At 40.7% G+C, this 21001-nt stretch overlaps 1 protein-coding gene across 1 annotated transcript in view; it reads left to right on the forward strand.

Moving 5' to 3' along the window:
• diaph2 (diaphanous-related formin 2) overlaps nucleotides 1-21001 on the forward strand; it is a 351346-nt gene that overhangs the window by 309041 nt on the left and 21304 nt on the right. The window contains exon 33 of the mRNA XM_029442178.1: nucleotides 171-236. Coding sequence (XP_029298038.1) covers nucleotides 171-236 — 66 coding nt within the window. The remainder of the gene's footprint in view (nucleotides 1-170; nucleotides 237-21001) is intronic.

Below are 21001 nucleotides of genomic sequence, written 5' to 3' on the forward strand. Positions count from 1 at the left end.
TGTGCAGGTGTTTTAGCAAAGTTTCTTTTTTTTTTGCCAAACTCTGGGAGTGGTAAATTTCTGCATAATATCTGCGATGTGTCACCTCTGATGGCTTTTTCTCTTTTCCCTTTTCTCCATCCTTTTTCTTTTTTTTCCTCTTTTTTTTTTAATCACCAATATTATTGCAGGTGATCAAAGCCCTTCCAGTCCATCTTCTCGGTGGCCGGGTGCTAACTATGGTAACAGAACCCTAGGTGTGTGTATTAAGCTACCTTTTTTTTTAACCAAGACCCAGCACCACACTCCTATCGCTTCTCTTGGCTACATAACTCACATGTCCTTCCTGTCCGAACACTTAAGCTGAGCTGCTCTACAACATGCAGAGTCCTGTGCTGAGTTACTGAATTTGATTTAGCAAAGCACGAAAAGGTATAATATGTAAGATTTACTGTGAGTAAAAAAGCAACCTTTAGATGGATGACAAATTTAAATCAAAACCTGCTTCCTATTAACTTACACAGCTTCTTACTGAGAAAGCTACTACAGTTTCAAAATGAATCAACACTAACTTTGAGAAATGTAAAACGGGACTTGGCATAATGATTCATAGGTAATCATGATTTCTACAGTAATGTCAATAGACATTATTCATAATGCAACATTGATCAAATCAAAACACAGTCATAACAGATTATAGCTGTTTTTGCAACAGCACGTTAAAATAATTGGCTAATTACTGATGTGCATTAGCAAGGCTTTGGCAAAGACCACAAGTACAGCTTGCAGTTTAACCTCACTCTCCTCTATGTTCTGTGTTTGGTAACACTTCTCTTTGCACATATTTTTAAAGCACACATTACGAAAGAAATACAACATGTCATTTTAAGTCCTTGCTGTAGCATAAGGTAACATTACCCCAGTTTCTCTGGAAACAGATTATAAAGTAACTGCTTTTGGTTAATGGCCAAAAGGCAGTCACGGACAAAACAGTGCCTTATGTTTATTAGAATAAGAGTAAGTAAAACAATTTTACAAAGAATTGTATGAAGCTGAGTAGATATCAACACCAGTGGAGGTATTAACACAAGTTAACCAACAGAAAAAATACATATAAATTAAATAATGCAGCATATTTCATTACCAGTAATACATCTCATTTGAGCATAGGATTTCATTAAAATGTGCAGCAGTAGAGAAAAAAAACTCTGGACTGCCTGTAAGTGACATGATGTAAATCTTGCATTGAATACCTTTGAAATATAATACAGTTAAGTGCACTGTTATTGAAGTTGCTCATGTGTTGGCCCCCAATGTTTGATCTAATATAATTCTATCTGCGGTCACTTTGCTTGAAGGAGATCATTTTTGATTCACTCTGCATAATTTCTGTCTTGTAGAGCAGCTCCAGTTATCATCTAAGTGTCTTGCTCTTCCTTTTCGCCTATGTTGTCACAGCATGATATCACTTCCTGTCTTGTGGCAATGTTTATGAAATGTTGTTCTGCTAGAGAGATCTGTACAGTACACCTCCATACTTTGGCCGCGCATAATGGTTTTTTAGTAATACCTTTCTTTTTCCATATATGTCAATGTCAAACTGATGTGCAAAAGCATCCCAGATATGCCTGTTTCTGAAGGATTCTCGCCTTGTATGCTTTGCAGGCCTACTTTGAGGCTTTGGCTGAAAATGAATTGCCTGCAACTCTCGACAGACCGGTTCTCTGTGTGTTGCAAAAATGTCTATCTCACTATAATATGTTTAATCTGTTATGGTTGCATGTCCAAGTACCTGACATTATGGTTGTTAATTATAGATGAGAGTGTATGTCAAGAGTATGTATAGTGTGATGCTAAAACATTGAATTTATTTATGTATTTTCTCTCCGAAAAGTGATGATCAAACTTCACTTCTGTAAAATGTGTAACTTGTTGATTAACAGGAACATTTTTAAAGTAATTTAAGCTGACTGCTGGCTATGAAAAGTATCTTTAGAGATGTGGAATATTACCTCGATGGTGGGAAGAAGTTGTTTCTAGTACGCAAGGTGGGGGAGTACCAATTAAATATAGTTAGGCTCACCTCCTTGCACAACATCATCTCTAGAACCGAACTCCTGGACATCTTTTTCACAGCTGTCGACAGTGGCCGTACTGAGTGGCAATCGCTGGTTGGTTGTGAGGATAGTCAGGAATCCCCAGATTAGCACTGCTGTGTTCAATATTTCAATGAACATGAGGGTCGAAAAATGCTCTCGGCTGTCTGAGCCTGTGTGGCAAGCAGCAGTTTTGAGTGTCAGGCTCTTTACTAGTCTGTGTGGGTCCTGGAGAGGGTACCACCTAGAACACCATAGTTCTGCAAGATGGGGGGGATCACTCAGTTAGTCAAAACTCAGCATGGTGGCAAGGGACTAATACAATTATTCCAAATGTGTAACTTCTGATTTATTCTAGTTTGTTGTTCTCTAAATGGGATTTTGAGAGATTTTTCTTTTGAGAAATGGGGAGTATAAACTTTGATGAACTCATTCCATCCCTTCCGTTTGCAGATGTTGTAGCCTTGTTGAGCCGTGAAATCTAGTGTGAACTTGGCGGTTTGCAGCCAAATGTGAAGTGGGTGGGATGAGACCCGGAATGTCTACATCTGAGGACATGGTACACGGTACTCCAAAAATGATGTAGTGACCCCTTTGGGTTGAGAGTGAATTGTTGTCCAATGTGAAGGAGTTCAAGTATCTCAGAGTCTTGTTCATGACAGAGGGTAAGATTGAGAACAGACAGGTAGATTGTTGTAGCTTCAGCAGTGTTGCAAGCGTTGTACTGTACTGTATTGGTAAGAATAGAGCTGAGCGTGAAGGTAAAGCTCCCAATTTACCAATTTAAGTTCCAACACTCGTCTATGGTCATTAACTCTGGGCAGTGACCAAAAGAGGATTGATCATGAATAGTAATGGTAAGTTTGCTTCGCTGGGTGTCTGGGTTCCTCATTAAAAGATCATTTGTGCTTCCTTATCACCTTCCTGATCTGTTGATGTATACTTGACATGTCCAACTGGGAGAAGACCCAGACCAGGAACATGTTGGATATACCCTGCCTGGAAGATGTGACTGAATGGATTCTACCTGGACCCCGATCCGGTAAAATTAATTGGACATCTGGCGTGCACTGCATTAAGTGTTTTTGTTTTTGCTTGATATATAATAGAATATTCTGTATGTGACCTATTTTCATATTTTTGCGAGACAGCAGTAGTCCTTATGATGGCTCTCTCCTGCATGGCATTGTGCATCAGCCCCTTCTTAGTGCACTTTCTTCCCTAGTGCACACTACTATGCTACCAGAATGTATTATGCACAGACAGTTCCCTGGTTACTGATATGGAACTGTGGTTTGATAAACAGCTGCATGGTTCTCTACTCTGAGGTGATGAGAGTGGAAAATCCTTTTGACATGCCGGCTTCATGGATTTTGTTTTCTAAATGGAATCTGGAAATAAGTTCAATTGCTATAGAGCATAGGGTGAATTTGTGCGTAAAGATTTATTTTTGTCCCCTTTCATGAGATGAGACACATTTCCCCTATGCTCTATGGCAACTGAACTCGTTTCCAGATCACATTTAGAAAACATGGAAGGGGACAAACAGAAATCTTTATGCACAGTTTGGGGTAAAAAGTGTTTTAAAGGACTCTGTAAAGAGAAACAATTAGGTTCCCCGATGACGAACGATTCGGCAAAGGCATCTCAGTCACTGAAAGCTGTCTTTGGGTTGTTACTCTGTGTGCATTGTGTCAAAGTTTAGTCAGTATTCCAAGAATGAAGGTACAATTCTGGGGTCAGTACAACATCATTAATGTTTGTGAACATATTTGCTTTCTCTCTGACTTGGGGACTGACAGAATTTCAGTTTCTGAATTTACTGTCGGAGAAGGTTCTCTAAGCAGTTGTATCAGACAGTGTGCCAAATCTATTCTATCCTGCTTGTCATGTCTGTTGTAATCTCATGCTTTAAAGCTTGATTAACCTCCTGTCATCCTCAAATGAGCAGCGTGTACCAGAGAGAGACTCTCAGTGTCGCACAAGAATCTCCGCTTACGTCAAAGGAGTCCATTTAAACCTGGTATGTAGTTTTTTGTCGTCCTTCAGGCTAAACTATACTCCAGCAGAGTACCTCAAGTGTCAGGCTGAGCACAATTCTAGGCGCCGCCAGTCACAATTACACCCAATTCCAGAAGCATTTCCTATTTCCTTGTCTCCACTTTGTGTAAGATGGAAAACCTAACCCGAGAGGCCATACTCATATGTTATGCAATTACACCAGCCAGTTCTAATTCCAAACACAGAAGCTGGATGGATTGATGGAGAGCAGAAAAGCATTTCTGTGTTGGGTTCAGTCCAATTTCAGGAAGATAATATATCAAGTAGTGTGTGGTGTTGAATCTGTTTGTTTGAACAATGTATTTCTATTTATGGTTTGTGCTTTAAATTGAGGTTTTACTTGAGTAGGATAATAAATGAATTATATCTCCTCTGAGATAGACAGTTACCTGGGTATCTTGCAGGGGATAGGTGGGCAGAGAGCAGGAGCCTCTCATACATCCTGGCTGATCAATATTCAGTCAGTGATGAAAGCCACAGACTTAGTAGGTCTTTCAGACTAGGGGGCATCCCAAAAGACACATCAATCAGATTTCAAAGAGGACCAAGCCAATCTTTATGTATTTACTGCCTTTTCAACGTCATTACAATCCCAAACCAGAGCCTATCTCCTTTCCTCTCTCTGCCCCACTCTCCTGCTTCACCTTCACAGGTCAGTCCATCAAAAGTTCCTTCCTGTGTTCTATAGTAAGCCTCTTAAGGACTTATTTGACATTGAACAGGGAGGGATCATCTCATGCCCATTAAAAAATAGAGATGCCGTGATATAATGCTTGTCAGGGTTACGGAATTTCAGCCCAACTGTCTAATCCCCCAGAGCCTAGCAGTTAATTCAGCTGGTCAGGCCAAAGAGTGGGCCCCCTGTAAGTTTAATGAAGATTAAATTACCTATTTGCTCTCATGAAATTTTAAAGGAAGAAAGAGGATGAATGAGCAAAGAGGCAAATGAAGTGTCTGTGAGAAGGAGATGGTGGAAAAGATAAAGAATTTCCCCTTGTTCTCTTATACCCCCCAACCCCTTTTGTGACATAAATGATCTTTTAATACTTATACGTATTCCTTCTGTGTTTGTTATCCACATCACCCTGATATAGACAGCCTGGCAGCTATTTTCTCATCTTTCCCCTGATCTGGGGGCAAATCACCCATTTGTTTCTTAAATTACATCACAGGAAGTGATAGTGATCGCAATTCCCTTAGCAATTAATTTGCTCACACATATGTTGTAACCATCGCTTTATCTCTCTCTTGTTGTCTCTCAACCTCTCTACCAGTTGTTCTCCTGTACTGTTTCTCACACACACACAAGCACACACACACACACACACACACACACACACACACACACACACACACACACACACACACACACACACACACGTGCAAGATTGTGTCACATTTTAGATAGGGACTTTTGCTGTAGGGTGTCTCTGAGTTGAAGGCCAAAGCCCTTTGCCTCCACAAGCACCTGGCTTCCACTTCAGGGTGTTGATAGATGTTATTCATTGAGGCGACCCCAGAGGCGATCCTACAGGAAGTAGAGCTAACATGATTTGGGGCGATGAGACCCAGAGGGTGTCGGTGCCTCTTGCTGAAGCTTGGATCGCTTAGTAGATGTAAGATATCAATAGTGGAGAGGAGAGCAGAGCACTGTAGAGATGTGCTGCTTGAAATCTATCACCTGCTTCTCATAGATAAGGATATTTATCAACAGCCAAAGGGAAAGGCAGATGGAAAGGAACTGAGGCATGGACAGCCATTCCATTTAACATTTGACGTCCTAGGGCATAGACAAAGCCATTGTCCCTCCCATTGACCTATAGGGCCTTTCTTTGGACCTGATCATTTTTCATCCACAGCAGAAACCCCATCATGAAAATATAGATGAAGATTTGATGTACCATTTGAGTACCCTTGGCGCATAACTGATCTGTTGCTTGACTCTGCCAAGAGAAGACGTAAAGTAAGTGAAGTGTGACATGGAGCTATTTAAAGAGGATAAATCAAATCTTAATAAAAGGTGAGCTCTTTGAGTGGAAACCAGGGGTCTCTTGCCCCTGCCCCTGCTATTAAGTACCCCCTAAACCCTTTGCTGTTGAAATTATACTGAACGTATCTACCTGTGTACAGGGTATCAACAGGGGGCTGTCTGCATGCCCTTTTGATTGCATTATGCCCTTTTACAACTCCCTGTCTGAGAAGACTTATCATGTGGAGCCTAGCTCCCTATGGTAATGCTTACTTTTTCTTTGTTCGTTTTTTTTTCTTCAAATAAAGTCAATGACCTAGTGCAATTATGGACTCAGAACTCTCAACAAATGTGTCAAATATTGTCTTTATGTATTGGCACAGGACCGCATAGATGTAAAAAGTACTCAGCCCTCCCGCCTAGTGGAACATCAACGAACAACTGCAGAGGAAAAATATCTACTGGCTTATCATATTCAATAATATCCCAGAGCGTTTGCAGTGGGCTCAGTTTTTTTCCTTTCTCACCCTCCAAACAATATTGGCTTTCAAGTATGTGGGCATTTATGAAAGGTCACCATAAGTGTAAATTGTCAATCCTGGATCAATTTTGGAGGGCAAATATGCTTTGGAGGCCTCATAATAGAAGGTTTCATCTTATTTTTACCTAGGGCACACTCACACAATAAGATTGATATCGTTCATTGTTTGATGAATTCCTAATAGACCTATAAACTTGTAGCGCTTAAAGCCAAAGGAATGCCTGTGAAAGTCGGACCATCCCACGAGCTGAAAAATTGCCCTCATATAATTCCAATGGAATCTCACCAAAGCCATCATGCTTAGTGTTGAAGGATGGGTGACTTGTGTCGGTTGAATTAAACCTTATTTATCGCTCATTAGGCATACAGCAGGGCCAACTGATGATCAGCTAGAGAGCAAATAATGTGTGGTGGAATAGGATGCCATCCTGTATGGTTATGTGCTCCACTGACAATAAGCGGCAGCGCCTGAATCAAATGCTTCTTCCTCTGCTGTCATACTTGTGGGTTTCTTTTTTTTTTACCTTAATGTGGCTATTATTGAAGTATAATATATAATGTCCAGGCTGATATTTGCATTTGAAGTGTCAGTCACTATCTACAATCTGTCAGCCTCAATAAAGTGGAATTAATATTTTAAGTTCCTATTAGGTGGGTTTAATGTCTGTAATAGGGAGGTATAGGAAAGTAACAGCAGTGATGAGTGAGTGATCATAGTAATTTCCAATTGACACAGACAAAGAGAATGTTTTCAAAGAATGTTAAATGTTGCATTCAATGGGACATACTAGTCAAGGTGATGTTGAGAACAAGACTATTAAAGAGATTTCAATGTCTGTGCTGCTCTCAGCTTGAAGCAGATCTTGCAGCATTGCATACCTGACTTCTTCACACTTAAATTAAAAGTGTTACAAGAGGAACATGTTTTTTTTAGTGGTGTTGATTAAGTTATACCTTTTTTTTCTGAAGTAGAAGAAAGTTGCACTTCCATCGTTATAGTCATTTGAATATGCAAATTCTGAGAAATCATCTTCAAATCAAAATGAAACGAGCATAGTTAGTTAACAATGTTTCTGAGATGATTCTGGCAGCAAGTGAAAGTAACACTAAAATCAACACTTTACATTGTTCCCTGTGATTTAAAACATAGAGCAGGATCTTCCTGTATCTTAAATGAAAACACAAATCCAACAAATAAATGCTTATGAATGCTATTCAATTCTGAAATACATATTCGCAAGGCAGAAATAATAATAATATTGATACCAAGACAAACCCAAGTTACTTTTGTAGTTTCATGAGCTGTCGTGACGTACAATCTTTCAATATTCAAGTTCTCGACAAACTTTTTCCTACACAACAAAATCAAGGTAAAAGATTCATTATTTCTGAAACATGTTTTTAATTGGATTAGTGAGTACAGCCTTCAATTAACACTAATGAAAGAGTGTTTGCCAAACGGCAGGAAGCTTCCCACACTCTTTTGTTAGGTGTTTTGTTTACTTTACTAGCTATCTACAATATATGGCTGAGCAACGAAAAGTAAAAGATCAGTTATAGGCAAATATTGGTTACAGGCACTGACAAAAACAGCCTGACTTTAGGCCCAAAAGAAATCTGTGCTGTAAAATATCATGTGAATCTTGATTGTCAGGAGAGCAATTTCTTCATCATAATACAAGCTCAAGTAAAAACGCTGTTCAGACCTGTGACAGAAAAGAATGATATATAATATAGGCAGTTAAATGATTTGTGTATACAAAGAGAGGAAGACCGATGACAAACAGTTATTACGTTTTCCTGGATTCATCCAAACTTTCTCTTTTTCATCATTTCCTTGTGCGATGCGAGGGTCTGAGGACAGAGGGTGTCGTAACCTGTACAGTCTGTAAAGCACACTGAGACAAATGTATCATTTGTGATATTGGGCTATACAAATACATTTGATTTGATTTGATTTAAGGACAAACAAAGAGGCTGGTTGAGACATCATCAAGGATGGAAGGAACCAGAAGTTGTGAACTCACGTTATGTTATGGTGGACAGGGTAGAAGGTAGAAGCATCATGGAATTCAATGAAATGGAGCGAGTATTGTGAAGTTTATCGATAGTGATGGCGTTAAAGAGGGCAGGAGAGACTGAGAGGGTTAAATGAAGGTAAAAAGCAGAATAACACATAATATCACCCTCTATTCTCACATACACACACACACACACACACATACACACACACACACACACACACACACACACACACACACACACACACACACACACACACACACATACTGGCCGTGCAATCAGCAAGAATGCTCCCTACACTCAGGCACTCCCCCTCCAGTCAAGCATGATTGTGCTTGACATGGTTCCATCACTAATGCTGACTGATGCCCATTTGCTAGGCTCTTCACATTTATTTATTTATCTGTTTATTTGCGTCAAATTTATTTATTGATGGGCCTCAAGGCTCTGATGGCAAATCTCCATTTGCTCCTATAGGGATGTAAAAAACGGAAAGCTATAAAGGCGTGCAACATTTCCACGTGAATGAACAAAAGACGGCGAGAGGACAGAGTTCACCTTTTTTTATTTAAATTCCAGCAGTTGAAATAGCTTTTCCTTTCTGGTAATGGAAAAGTGATATGGCCCATTTAGTTACTTAGCACTAATCCCAATGGTTTAGCCGCTTCTCTATTTTTTCTTCCCTTTTATCTCTTTGTCTTTCTTCATTCGTTCTTTTGACTTCTATTTGGTTAGTGTCTGATGGAAGGATTTGAGTGGGGTCAAATTACCCCCTGTATGAGTTTTCCCAAGCTTCAGCAGCACTCTCAGCCACATTAAGTGGATGCAGCATGTTGCAGATGTAGTTGACCACCAAATACCCATGAGGGTTTTAAATGCATGCTCTATTTAATGCCTAGTGTTCACATAACCACCTATTTTTTGCCTAAATCGATGTTTGTTCGTTTTTGGGCTATGTTCTTTTAGTATTTTGTTATGGCTTTACATATTGTTTGTTGTAGCTTTATATATCTTGTCTCTTTGCTTGTTATTATTACATTGGATGTTGCAATTAGAACGTAATGAGTGTATGTGTAATTGTTGTTTATTCTCACAATGACATATTTGCTGTTGTAAGCTACTGAGGGAACAGCGATGCTTAATTACCCTCAAGTGTACAATTTGAGATCATTAGCTTTGGAAGCCAATATCTCTGGCCAGAGGTCTGCCAGAGGACCTTTGGTCCTGTCTTGTAGTGGTGCAAAGAATGCCAAGTTGAAAATGGCTGTGGGACTTTTGTTTTGTTTCCTGTCCACATGATCCTCACCATTAGATTGGTAGGAATCCGTTGGCTTGATCTACGTTCTTGATTAATGTTTTCAAGGGTAAATCTTACATCAGCTGCAGCGAAATATAAATGGAGATTTAGCATCTGATTTAAAAGTGCTAATGTCTAATAAAGCTGGGTTGAGGGGAACTAAGGGGATCTTCTTTGAGAGGGGATCAGTTGTCTGATTTTAGACTCACTTTGGGTAGGATTATTAGGAGAGGATAAAATAGACAGAGAAACCAAATTACAGTTTCTGCCTCTGAGAGCAATTGTATCTATCCACCTGAAGAGGAAGAAAATCAGTTACAACTCTTTACACATTTGGTGACATATACCCAAAACGATATGAGGAGCTACCATCTGTGCTCTTATGGAGACACAGATCCTACCCAACTGCAACTGTGAGTTCATTTGAATTCATCCAAATCGGTTACTTGTGCTGAGAAGGAGGGAGGAAATAAACAAGAAGGGAACACAACAGCTTGGTATTCATGAATTCCATAAATTACGATGTCACTCCCCAAAGAGATGACTAATATGTCAAGTTTAAAAATAGACAGTTTGCCACAGAGTTCAGACCCTTTGCCTCCAGTGGATGAGGATTAAGCAGATAGATGGTAAAGGGTAGATATTTGTGATTTAGTGTGTGTGTGTGTGTGTGTGTGTGTGTGTGTGTGTGTGTGTGTGTGTGTGTGTGTGTGTGTGTATGTGTGTGTGTGTGTGTGTGTGTGTGTGTGTGTGTGTGTGTGTGTGTGCAGATGTAGTGTTTGTAAAGCGAGTTTCTACTGTATGTAAGGATGAAGGCCTGAGAAGTAGCCCGACAGTATGGGGGTCATGCATGAGTGAAAAGCCATTGGAGGTTGCTGAGTTTGTAACATCTGCACCCTGAAGGCATTGCCAGCTAAGTAAAGGATGAGGCTGCACACTGCATTACCGCAACTATTTTTTTCCCCCTTCCACTCTAGATGAGTTTCTTCCAGTGGCACAGGTCACTGTTGCCCCGGGGCGGATTATGGCATATGGGAGCTATGATGCTCCTTAAGATTTTTTCGACTAGTAAGCGAAGGGAGTGTGTGTCCATACGTTTGATCTTTTTTTGTGTGTGCGATTTTGTGTGTGTGTGTGCTGTTTATTTGTGGGAATGTTTACTGAAGCTTAGCGTTCCTTAGCAGACCAGCGGTTAACCTGATTTCTGTGTCACAGCATGACTCACTCGGGTTCACTTTTTTAAGGGGACAGTGAGGTCAGCGTGAAAAGTAAAGCCACAGATATGTTCCTTTAATCTTATCAGCATGCAAACTCCAGCTGTAGCATAGCTGAATATGCATAAATGTTCTGTATTGCATAAATACAGCATTCCATCATTGTAAATATTCAGCCAGCATACATTATGATTAGTGAGAGAGCATGTAAAATAATTTATGGTGTGCATTATTAAAGTCCCCTAAATGGTAGGGCTCGTTCTTCACTCCTAATACCACCATTAATATGTTTACGGTGGTGGCAACAGTCTGTCTGAGGAATTTATTCTTCTTTTGCCAATTGTAAAAGTTTTATGACTAAAGAAGCAGCCCTTTCATTATTTTACTGGAGCTGCTGCTATCTCAATAGATGGTTCCTGCTTATAAACCTTGAATAATTGAACAGGGGAATCAGTCAATGAGAGGGAAAGAGGCACAAGGTCGAGATGGCTTGATGGTCGAGATGACAGTGAAAGAAAGAAAGAAAAAGACAGCAGACTGATTAGCCAGTGTGTCATACTGCTTCATCGCTGTCTGTAAACGATGCTCTCTCATCCCAACGTTTCTCTCAGTCGTTCCCTTCCTGAGTCCATTACTCCCCTTAGTTACTCTTTCACTCCCACCTTTTTATCTCTTTACTCTTGTATTACTCTAATTTCTTCTTCATCAACCTCACTTTGCTACATTGCTCACCACCTCCCTCTTCAACCCAATGTCCTGTTTTCTTTAAATGAAATCTTTAGCCTAACATCCTGTTTCCATCCATTCCAATGACCCGGTGTCACTCCAGGCAGAATTATTACTCTTGGATAGAACATCGGCTCAGTGGCGCCGTAGTCTGCTCTCGCCGCATTATCCATTTATGGAGTATCCCCTTCTGTGGTGAGCCATCTTCCTATAGCACTGTAATGATAGGAGTCCTGGCGACCCTGTGCATTTGCAGTGTAATATAAGACATTCTCATTAGTCCATGGATTGTGCTCTCTCTCATGTCCATTACATTAATTGCTACACATCTGCTGCCATGGCTCTCAGTATTCTGTTACACTGCTGGCATTCTCTGTCCTGCATCACCTAACTGTGGCCCACAATCTCTTTGCACAGGAAGGTGAGAAAGGTAATTGTAAAATGTTTTATGGAGAATTGGATAAGATGTTTTTAGTCAAAGAAATCTCAAGGAGATAATCTGACCAGTTTGTTTGGGTTTTTATTACACGAGTGGATACCGAAATGTTTTCAGATCAAATAAATTGAAGCTACGTGCCCTTCCCACCCCGCACCACCCCTCTGTTGTCAGTCATCTCTCCTCATAATAGGGAAGCAGGCCGCTACCATAATTGCTTTGATGGTCCAGCCTGAACAAATCACTTCTGGGCATAAAAAGAGGCCTTGGAGATGGCAGCCAGAGAGAAAAGGTGCAAATGAATTAAAGCACTTTGCGTTCCTCAGGGGCATGTGGCCCAGATTTTTCTTCAAAAAAAAATATGTGAGAGGAGAGAGTGTGGGGGTGGGTTGTGCCTCTTTCCTTCAAGAATAAATGGCAGTAAAAGCAATAATACACATCTAGCCTCCATTATGCCAAAATGGAGAGCTTTTTCAGGGAAAACACAATGGCACTGACATAGTTAACTGGCAGGTGGAGAAAGGAGGATTTCACTGGAAATAATCTGATTTTGACGGAGCTCCCATCTATGGGGGAACCTCTGGTCATGCCTTTTGTGAAGGAACAAAAGTTTGGCCCTTTGGAAGTAAAGCTTTGAATGTTTCAGTAGAGCTGGGGGAATGGGCCATGTGGATGTCCCAAGGCCCTCTGTGCTGAGGACTGCAACAGGCAGACTTCAGACAAGGCCTCGTCCAGCACTCCTCAGCTTCCTGTGGACCTGACAATGTCAGAGCTTGCTCCTTTTCTCTTCCTCTCCTCCTTTAGTTTCTTCAACTTTGAATCAAATAGGAATGGTTCCCATCTTTGCTCTTATTAGATACTATTGGAATTTCTTTTCATACTGACATGGCAATCAGAGGCATCTGCAGATACCCACGGATTAAAACAGCATGGACATAGGATATTACGTCATTACTATTCAGCTGTCTTCATCTCTTTTGTATTAGAAGCTGCAGTGTTTTATATGTATAACCGCAGAGGTGACGGAGAGTTACGATACAGAGATGGATATGGCTGATGTGGCCAGAAAAGACCGATATCGAGTAAGCTTAGTGTAACAACACTGTTCATATCTTAAAAGCTTTTAATTGCATTTCACTGCCAAACAGAAGTCTGGAATATGTTAGACAAAATGTTAATTTTCCTGTGACTCACTGACATGATTCAGATATTTGTATTATTATATTTTGAAGTAGGGGGGTGAGATGGATCGATGGTGCCTTTGGTGAGAATTTGCTGTTTTCAGTAAAAGTAGTAACGACTGCAAGCTGCACAGGGAGACTATGACACAAAAGCAGTTGGGGCCATTTGAATAATCCTCCTACAACTCCTCAAAACCTCCAGGGGTCACAAGCCCCCCAAAAAAAGACTCCAAGGGCGTCTGGAGCATCATTCATTCCCAACGGGCCTTGTCTTTTTTTCCCATGCAGGCGAAAGCACGCCCCTTGTTAGTTCCACTCCGATCCTTTTGCTTGTCTTTAAGTCCACCCCACCGACCCAGTCTGCATCCCCCCCCCCTCTTCTTGCCATGGAATCAAATCTTTGACCCCCTTTTTGGAGGGTATTTGCTTTTGTCTGTGGTTGACAGCCCATTCAATCCATCAGAGCTCCAGGTGCGGCTCTCTTGCAAAGGAATCATTTGTCCACATAAATGCAGACGGTTGATTGCATCAAACAGATAGCACTTATAACTCTGGATCTATTAAAATTAGAAATATTAAACCTGTCAAATATTTGTGTGTCATAGACATAAAGTACATCTAAAAAACAAAGATAATGAAAGCGGTATATTTCCCCAAAAAGAAAGTTTTGACACAAGTCAACTTCAATGCCTTATTCTCTCCTTTAATGGATTTCTTTTATGTCTGTCTTGACTATCACTTTCCACATCAGCCTATAAGGATGAGCGGTGATTATAATTGCTTTTCATATAATAATTGTGCTGCTTTATTGTCGACAAGAGAACAGTTTTCCTTGTCAACTTAAGTTAAGCACATTCATCTTATGCACTCATTTGAAGAGCTTTCTTTAACAAAAATGAGGTTGAATACATCCACACGCAACAAAGACCAACCATTATCAGTGCCGACTAGCTAATTAAGGAGTCTCTCTGACTTGTTACTTGCCAAGGAGTGTGCAGTGGGTCCGTAGCCATGAATCCAACCATGTGTTTCAAGGAAATGTCTAAGGCATTACTTCTGCCCTCCCTCCATCCATAATTAACCTCCCTCCATTCATAATTCAGATGTGTTCTTCACACATCTTCTGGTGATATGACATTATTTTGCAGTGGCGAAACAAACATTGTGACGCCCCTGGTGCATCGGCATGTGTGTCTGCCTGACACACTTTTGACTGTCAAGGCTCCACCCCAGCCACGAGTGGTGCACGGAGGAAGAAAAAGCTGCCACCGCTTCCTTTGTTTGTTATTATACAACTTCAGGAAGGGTATATCTGCTTATTCTTTTACCATGATGTTTTATGTTTTTAGTTTTATTGCTGTCAGAAGGTATTTGATATGAAAGACACCTGTCCTTCCAGCTGGAGCTAAAAATATTACCGCACATGCCATCAGTACAACAGTGCTCTATGATAATGCTCACCTTTGTAGCTCCTGAAACACTCAAAGGTACATCCATAATATATAGTTTAAATGTTTAAGCACGTTGAAAGTCAACTTCCATTTCATATATAGAGAGAGAACTAATAATGTGTTTCGCATGGCATAGTATGAATAGTGTTTGTCTTTTCAAGGGCAGAAGTGTAGGAAAAAGAGCCACAGAGTGAAGAAAGGACAAGAAAGTGATAGAGAAAATAAAGAAAGTGATGCATGATGGTATCAGGTGACGCAGAAAGGTCATGAGAGAGAAGAGCGGGGACTTAGCGAGAGAGAGAGAGAGAGAGAGAGAGAGGGGGACAGAGAAGGAGAGTCGGCATCCCATTGCCAAAGCAGCACTCAATATTGTGTCCAGTCCTGAAGGATGTGACATATTTCTCCAGTCTTTGTTGGCTGTTTTAATCAGCTTACATATGTCCTGGATGAAAATTGAATTTGTCTGGAAGAGGGGAAGATACTATTGGCTCTACCACTGCCTATTGTTTGTGTGTGTGTGTGTGTGTGTGTGTCTGTCTGTCTGTTTGTGTGTGTCTGTGTGTGCACGTGTGTGCAAGCATTGTCCGTACCAGAGCCAAACAATTCATAACAGCAATGGTTTGTGTTTCTCCCATACATCATTGTCAATGCAGCTCACCTCTGCAGCGCCAGCTTATTTAATGGCCACGACCTAAACTCAGAGTGGGCAAAAGACCCCCACTCCTCTTTTCTACCCAATAGCCCACTGGCATTAGGAAGTGCTTATGTTGGTTACATGTGTGGAACAGACAATGTGTGTGTGTGTGTGTGTGTGTGTGTGTGTGTGTGTGTGTGTGTGTGTGTGTGTGTGTGTGTGTGTGTGTGTGTGTGTTTGTTCATTTGTTGTTGTGTAAATGCAGGGTTTGGAAAAGGTTTTACAGTATTGTTAAATGTTATACGGTCAGGTATGCATCAGTTTACACGTCTATGCTGCTGCTTCACTGTTGCTGTTGAGACAGCCAGAGGATTGCACCCAACTTGGTTTTGGGTTGAAGACGACTACTATCTATGAGAGCACACTCCATTAATCTGTCCATCTACTGGGGGTTTTGAACAGTCTGTCTGGCACAGCTAGACTTTCCTCTGAGGAGTTTATCCCTCAACAGGTCGCCCCTTTATGGATAGCATCTTTTTTTTTTTTTTTTTGCCAGGGCAATCTTTTTTTCGTTTGTTATGATTGATCACAAATATCAAACAGTATGTTCCTGGCTTGCAGCAGAGATTTTAAATATGGAAGTCGTGCGCCTTTGAACCGCTGAGTTTACTGGAGTGAGTCAAGCGTTCCCTGAAAAGAAAGGCCAAGATTATTCACTGTTTTGTATGATGCACTCTTGGCCTGTCTTTTGTTCATGGAAGTAGGGCATGTCAGTAAAAAAGGACAGTACAAGATACAGTACATATACAGACATCCTGTGGAAAACGTCCTGCTTTGGGAGTTGCGAAATAAAGAAAACCACCAACCTTATCAAAGAATATGTTAAGTATCCTGATACTGTCTACATGATGTTTCCAGTACCTGCAGGTGACATCCTGCTGCCAAATGAACACAACCACCAGAGTAGGTCACAGTTTCTCACAAATAACTAAATACAGTACCTGCTCTTTTTAGGTCACTTCATTTGCATGGAGGTGGTGCTTTTTTAAGGGGGAGGGGGGGGGGAGGTTATAAGGCATTCTTGATTCACATGCAAATGAGACAGTTATCAGCAGCGAGGACCTGATGAATAATGGGATGTACAAAACGCACGGCCCTGCATAAGGAAATGAAAGAGCGCCTCTTTTCTGCACCACTGATTTCATTATAGACATTATTATTGGCTTAGAATGGCGACATCTATTATCTAGACTCAGCATGTGACCTTTTTTTCTTTCTTTTTTGATGCAGACAGTCTTTTGCTACTGTCAAACCTCATCAAATAAAGCTGCCCCAGATAGGGCAACAGGCACAATGTAGAGAGTGGGAGCCTCCAGGCAGTGGTCAAATATAGGAACTGTTAATGTCTCTTTAGCCTTCAGATGGGGTTCTGCCACGATGACTGTAACTCATGTCTCCACCTTTCTTTTTGCCGTATCTGCTTATCATGTAGCGGCTTTCTAAAGGACATTTTTGGCTTGTCTCTTTGGTCACTGACAGCAGATTGTACCGCTTAAATCTGTAATTATTTTTTAACTAATATATCACTGTTGGGCAGTTTGCATAGAGTGGTAACAAATTAAAACGGGCACTTAAATGTTTAGTTGAGTGTCGGGTCACACTGGTCCTAGTAGATGAAACCTATAGAGGAAATGCATTTATTTATTTAAGCTGTCTAGAAGACATTTCATTCTTTCAGACAGCTGAATAACAATGACAAGATACAACATGACATTACATTCATTGTTCAATTCATATATCCTCTTCCAGGTAAAGAGTTGTACCTGACAAACTGAATTGCTCTTGAATTGCCTGAAATATAGGGACCAAAAATAAAGTGAAAAGTAGATCATTTGGAGTGGAGGATCTAAGAATAGAAGAGAGCCTGTGGCAGAGGGCAGAGGGAACAAGAAGGCAGAGGGATTGGCTGTGAATAAGACTCACTGACAATGTGATAACACTGTAACCAACCTCTTGGGATTTGTAATGTGTTTCGTTACCTTAGCTAATACTACCCTCTGACTTTCCCGCTGAACTCTCGTATATTTTCAAAATGTCCTCATTTAGAGCGTTTCATTGTGCATAACCACAAATTAAGTGTTTACTGGATGTTAAAGTGTATCGCAGTGTTTCGGTTACAGTTTAAGCTGTGTGCCACATCACTGGGGTTATTAATAAGGGCTGAGACAAAATTGATTGCTATGTGAGAATGTATTACCATTATATTCAAAAAGATGTCGGTGAAGCAGTTTCTTCCTGAGCTTTAGGAATATTACAAAAATAAGCAGAGCCTAAAGCGGAGCCTCCCAAAATTCACACTCACTCTGTTTTAAAGATGTTTCCCAATCTGCCTTTTCGCATGATTGTATGCCGGATCAGTGCAGGCACAAATGTATGCCGGTACCTTAAAATACTAATTTTGGGTGTTGGTCTGAGGAATTCTAAGAACCTTTGTTTTAGATAACAGACAAAAGGTAGATCTTGGACAGTCTTGCCTTCCTAGATCCCAAATGACTGTAGTGCTACCCCAGAAGCATGTGATTACAATACACCTCCAGTCTAATCCTTAAATTACCCCACGACGATCACTATCTGTCTTGCTAAATTTGAGTAAGCTGGTAAGGTGGCAGAGGAACAAAGTGGATAACAATATCTTTGCCAGCCACAGCAAAGGACAGACAATTTTATCGGAGGGCCCTTGCGTGTTGGAAAGTTAAGCAAATTTGTTCTGCTTTCAGTGAAGCACTGTGTAGTTTAGGTACCTTATAAAAGGGTTCACGACGCATCTCGCCAACCGGGTTGAAAAATATCTGGCTTTGGTTAGATTATGTCTGTTTCTATTCCTGTGTTTGGTGTGTTGGGGCTCAATTCGCCAGGCCCTTCACCTCTCAGAGCTTAGCCTTAATCTGCATTTAACGGAGGCCCGTAAAAGACAGAAGTGATTATCACTTCAGAAGCCTTTATATATTAATTTGTTTTAATGTATTTGACTCTTTTCAATGTGTCATCTGGATGACAGTCAGAGGTTAAGTTTTTTTTTTTTTTTCTTAGGAGGATAAACAAATAATCTGAGAATATGGGGATACAGGAGCTAATATTAATATCAGAGAATTCCCCATTTCATTGTGTTGTATTCATGTTTTTAGAGTCATGTTGCAGGGAAAATTGTTCGGGTTTCTAGGACAAGAGTTTGATGTAAATTGGAGAGAATTCAGAGGTTCAATTAATTGATCAGTTTTTATAATTCCAACAAGCAAATCATGCATCGGTGCATGTTTTATAAAGCAATTTCTTGTTCCCCATAACAGTTATGCCTCTTTTTATATTTGTTCAAAAATGTTGAGCTTTTGGTATATTAATTGTCGTAATGTAACCTTGCAACCGTGTTCTCCTCACTTCCCCTTTCGTTTACTGTCATATTCACAAAACCTTCAGGCACCTTCTCCCCAGCACACACACACACACACACACACGCACACACACACACACACACACACACACACACACACACACACACACACACACACAGACGTACACCATCCCCTCTGCTCTGGTCTTGTATGTAGTCCAAGTGATTGGATGAATAAGTTGTGCCATCCCATATGGTGGGCTGTCCTGCTGGATCTGATCACAGTAGTGAATGAAGGAGCCCGTGAGTCACCACCGGTTTGTTCTGCCGCACTTGTCACGCTCTGCTGTCGCATACTTCCCTCTCTCCCTCCGTCCATCCTGCCAGCCAACAGACGCCGTGCCTTTTAAACTCTCTCGCCCTGTCGTTCACTGTCTCCCTCTCTCATGCACATCATAACTGCAGTCTATTGCATGCCCCCCTCGTGCTCCTTCTCCCTTTTCCTCCTTTGTCACACGTTCCTTCCCTTTCTTTTCTTCCTCTCCATCTCCCTAGATGAGGCAAAGTCTGTCCCCTGTTCTCTGACAGCCTAAACGTCAGTGTGTTCCCCAAGCTCTGCACTTCCTTCCCAGTCAGCAGCAACATCATTGTCATTTATAAACATTTTATGCCAGCTCTGCAGGGTAATGGCTAATTTCTCCCACCACACGGCTCTTCATTAAAAGTTGATTTTCTGTCAAAATGTATCCCCGTCAAATTAGCTGCAGCTTCTTGGACAACTTTGGTTTACCTCGGCATGTGTCTAACTTGCTCACTCTGATGCATCCATGGTTATATTTTTAATCAGTAAAGATGTTCATGTATTTGCTTGAAAAGAGCTAGTGTGATTTAATTAAACATTATGTGGTTAAATAAGCGATAAAGCACAAAGAGATGTCTTGATATAAGAAAGTAATAGACAATATTGAGGTGATGATTTTCACACATATAATGGAATTTTCTCCTCCAACTCCATTATTGTCCTCGATCAAGAAACGTCAGGTCATCATTGTGACAAACCACTGCTACTGACCAAAGCACATAAAGGAGGTGGTTGTGTTTAATTAACTGAGGACAAATAAAAGTGATATGTACTAAAGAACATGCCTGTCTGACTTAAATACAGCTTGATAAGATCATCTTAAGTGCTGCCCATGAAGACTCAGTTGAATAGACATAAACGAGGGCGAACGCCAGACTTCTAAAGTTTAAACAGTTGGAAGTCGATGTAGTCATTGGAGCATGACTTGTACTTTAGACCGTTTGCATTGGGCAATGAAATCATTGCATGTCCACAGTGTCTTATTCTTTTACTTGTGGACCACACTGAGGTTTTTTTTATTTGCTCAAGTGGAGCTTTACACACAAAATTGCACACATGCACACAAACAAACTTCTATTCCCAGGTGGAAAGTATTGATGGACGATGGATCACAACAGGGAAGACTAGGTGAGATCCATCAATTGTTGCAGAGTGTGTGTGATGGTCAGCTACAGGAGGCCAGCGCTCGAGCTACTTTGATGCTTCTTGTGTTGTTCAATATTAGGGAAATCAATTCATATCCAACAGGTTCATCGTTCCACACACGCTCGCTCATTTGAGCGCTGTGTGCAAAAATAGCCGCTTGTTCCAAGAGTTCAGACTTCCATTTACGACTGTTTCCCAATAACATTAAAAAGTCTTTTCATGTTGGGCAATTTCTTATCTTCCTTGATGCCTTCCACCCTCCCTCTTCTTCTCCATAACATTCTCTAATTTTCTTGCTTTTATTTATGTTCCTTTCTTCTTCAGTATTATTTTTCTGAAAAGGAAAATCAATACACTCCATTTCTCAGCCGTGAGAAACAGAGCTGAGAAAGTAAACACTTACAAAAAGTCTAAAGTGGTATTTTCTGTCCAGATTCCAAGGTTCCTTTTGCCACCTGAAAGTGTGTTTGCGTACATGCTCCTTGTCTAATTATCTACT

Source organism: Cottoperca gobio, chromosome 10 (assembly GCF_900634415.1).
Source record: "Cottoperca gobio chromosome 10, fCotGob3.1, whole genome shotgun sequence".
NCBI classification, from domain to species: domain Eukaryota; kingdom Metazoa; phylum Chordata; class Actinopteri; order Perciformes; family Bovichtidae; genus Cottoperca; species Cottoperca gobio.